The sequence below is a fragment of the Oryzias melastigma genome, linkage group LG15 (genome assembly GCF_002922805.2).
Source record: "Oryzias melastigma strain HK-1 linkage group LG15, ASM292280v2, whole genome shotgun sequence".
Taxonomy (NCBI): Eukaryota; Metazoa; Chordata; class Actinopteri; order Beloniformes; family Adrianichthyidae; genus Oryzias; species Oryzias melastigma.
The window spans coordinates 1,267,160-1,270,557 of record NC_050526.1 but is presented as its reverse complement, the minus strand read 5'-3'; the positions used below and the strand labels follow the sequence as shown (position 1 = coordinate 1,270,557).

At 35.3% G+C, this 3,398-nt stretch overlaps 1 protein-coding gene across 1 annotated transcript in view; it reads right to left on the bottom strand.

The window, feature by feature from the left end:
* Positions 1–703: 703 nt before the first annotated feature.
* The window catches only part of LOC112161875 (polyribonucleotide nucleotidyltransferase 1, mitochondrial), a gene marked incomplete at its 3' end in the record, with an annotated part of 7,592 nt that continues 4,897 nt past the window's right edge, over positions 704–3,398 (bottom strand). The window contains 5 exon segments of the mRNA XM_024297382.2: positions 704–806; positions 887–983; positions 1,062–1,119; positions 1,207–1,258; positions 1,673–1,859. Of these exon segments, the coding sequence (XP_024153150.1) occupies positions 704–806; positions 887–983; positions 1,062–1,119; positions 1,207–1,258; positions 1,673–1,859 (497 nt within the window).

Genomic DNA, 3,398 nt, shown 5'->3' with positions numbered 1-3,398 from the left:
AAAACTTTTGGCCCCTTATGGCACGTTGCAGCGGAGCTACCACGAAGGAGCAATCAAAATTGTTCAAAGTTCCATCAAATTGTGTTAAATAAAGGCAAAGAAAACATCCTTATACTTGCATTAAGTGGCCAAAACACAACTGGCGCTCTAGTTATCTCCTGTGGCCTATTGCGGTTTGTACGTGATAAAACTCTGCTTTTTACACCCGTCTTGGGATAACTTCAGACTATGATAGTACAGACAATACAGACATTTTCTGACCATAATTATCACAGTTCTAGGAGTCAGTGAATGCACCGGGACTGAAGTTACCACACCAATTGATTTTGATTGGCTCTTTGTGTTAGCTCCACCCCAACGCGCCGCAACGGGGCCAAAAGTTTTGAAACGAAAATTTTCAGATTCGAAAACAAAAATAAGAGTTGAAACTGAAAAAAAAGGTCTGAAATTGAAAATTTGAGCTTTGAAAACGAAAAATTTAAATGTGAAAATAATCAAGTTTATGTTAGAATAGCAAAAGGTTTTAGACCTTTTAAATTTTTTTTGGCTAAACAACAATAATTTTTTCAAAATGTTTTATTTGGGTTTCAAACAATATTGGCCCCAAAGTAGCTCCATATAAATGCAACTAAATTATTCCCAATTCCTGTTCAGACTTTTGCCTGTAATCATGAATTCGATTGGCTCACAGCTCCTCACTCACCTGCGTTTGTCCTCTCTGAAACAGAGCCGAGCCATGCAGAGGCCGAAAAAGGTCGACCTCGCACGAGATGTTCCTCAAAGCGGTCAGTTCCCTCCCGTCACATCTTCAACACAGAGGAAATCCACACGTTTTTTTTATAGATTTGTGCACCAACTTTCTAGCAGCAGATCAGATCCCACTCACCTCCTGTACTCATTCAGCACTAAATTACGGAAGATTTCTTTGCTCACGATGTTAAAAGATTCAATGAAGTCAAAGGGCTCCGCCTGAGGAAACGCAGCTGCACACAAAAGATAAAGATTATACACAATTCTACAAAACATTTATAGAAACAAAATGCAACTAAATGTCTGCCCACCTTTGAGATCTTCTTCAGCTTCCAATCGTACTTTGTTTATGGCTTCATCTCTTGAAATCTGCAATAAATATTTTAACATTTACTTAGATAAAATATAAGATTTTAAGATTATAATCAGATAAACATGTGGAGCATTTTCCATTACCTTATCATGACTATAATCAGTGAAAACAGTATAGATCTTTTCAGAGGCGAATCTGGAAAGAAAAGGCAAAACAATGTGTTAAACCTATAAAATTCAACATTTATTGTTCTTATATTGTAATTTATTTTACTATTTTTTTAAGCTGTCTTTTTTATTTTATAGCATTCAACGCCTTTAACGTAATTTTTTTCAAGTCTCAGCCCTCCTGAATCAACTCAGGTGTGCCCCCAGGATCTGTCCTCGCCCCCTCCTCTTTATAGTATCTTCAGGAAATTCAATACACAAGTTCAATGCTATGCTGACGACACTCAACTTTACCTGGCAACTCACCCCAACTCCATTCTCCCTCCTACTTCCCTGAGTCTTCTAGCTTCATCAAGTTCTCATAAAAACACTTTAAATTTACTTTCCCCAAAATGTTTCTACTTTAATTCTAGAAAAGACCGACTTAAGGATCCGCTCTTACTTTCGAACGTGTTCGACCATCTCTGTCGGAGGGAAGAACATTTTGACCGGCGTGCGCTTGGTGACCTTCTGCTCTCTTGCCAGCTGCTGGATGGCGAGAATGATCTGCTGGGTGTGTTTGACTCCCACCTTCACCGCGTGGCAGAAGTCCTGCTGCAGGACGTTCTCGGCAGACGCCTCAATCATCACTGAAGAAACAGTCACATTTAAAGTATTAGCAACCAGCGAGAAAAGTATTAAGCAAAGCAAAAGATGTTTGTGCCAAAAAGCTGGACTAAGCTAATCTAGCTGTTGTGTCTGTTTCTAACAAACAATGTCATCACAGTACAGTCTGTAGTAGTGCTGGGCGATATGAGGATACATTTTATGAAATTGTCTAATCGTGCCATTTCTCTTCTATCGTTTTTATTTGTTCATTTTTATTGCTGAACTTTTGAGCAAAGTAGTTTCCTACTAGTGTCGCCACAAACAACTATTTTAATAGTCGACTAATCACCGATTATTTTTATCCGATTACTCGACTAATTGGGTCATGTGCAAACTGGATGCAAAGAACACATCTTAGCCATCATTAGCTTTAAAGTAACTAAAAACTAGATATATAGCATTACCTGTGATAATGCTGGTGTGAATGGTGTGAGATGAATGCTGAAGATGCTGAAATTGATAGCTAAAAATGCTGAAGCTGAGATCTTAGTTAAATGTTAAATTATCCTAAATAAACGGAAAAAAGCCTAAATTAGCCAAAACAGCTAGCATGTAGCTGAAATATTAGCTAAACACCAAAATGGCATAAAAAAGTGGAAAAAATACTAAATTAGCCAAAACAGCTAAATTAGCTGAAAAATTACAAAAACTCAAAATTAGCCAAAAAAAACCCTGAAAAAAGCCTAAATTAGCAGAAACAGTTAGCATGTAGCTGAAATGATAGCTCTAAAATAGCCTAAAAACCTCAATAAATGTCATAATAGTCCAAAAAGCTAGCATGATTCCATTATAACTTCCAACTTTACTACAATCTGACTCCATATAATATAAAGTAACAGCTAATCGACTATTAAATTAGTCGTCGAATATTTTAACAGCCGATTTGTTGTCGATTCATCGACTAATCGTCGTAGCCCTATTTCCTACTAAGAATCTTAAATCTGTTTTGCACTATAAAAAGTGTTTCTTATTTGAAACAATTCAGTTACATTTTACTTGAAAAAATAAAGTCAGAGAAAAGAATGTAGTGACATGTTTTTTCCATTTTCTTTCAGAGAATAATTTAAAATAAATTTTATTTTGGTATATCATACGACGGAGTATTAGGGCCACAAAAAAAAGTAATATTGTTCTTTTTCTCGTAGATTTATGACTTTTAATCTCATAAATGTACCAATTTTTCCTCGTAAATTTACGAATCTCGTAGATTTACAAGTTTTTTTCTCGTAACTTTATGAGTTTTTTCTCGTAAATTTATGACTTTAAATCTTATAGTTTTACGAGTTTTTTTCTCGTAAATTTACGACTCTTAGTCTCGTAGATTTACGAGATTAAGAGTCGTAAATTTAGCCTATGACTTTTAAAGTCATAAATATGTGACTTTATTCTCGTAATTTAGCAGTTACGACTTTTCTGTCGTAAATTTACTAGATTTAAAGTCGTAATTTTAAAAATATTTTTTTCTTTTTAAAGTGGCCCTAATACTCCGTCGTAATATTATGATATTTATAGTTATCGTG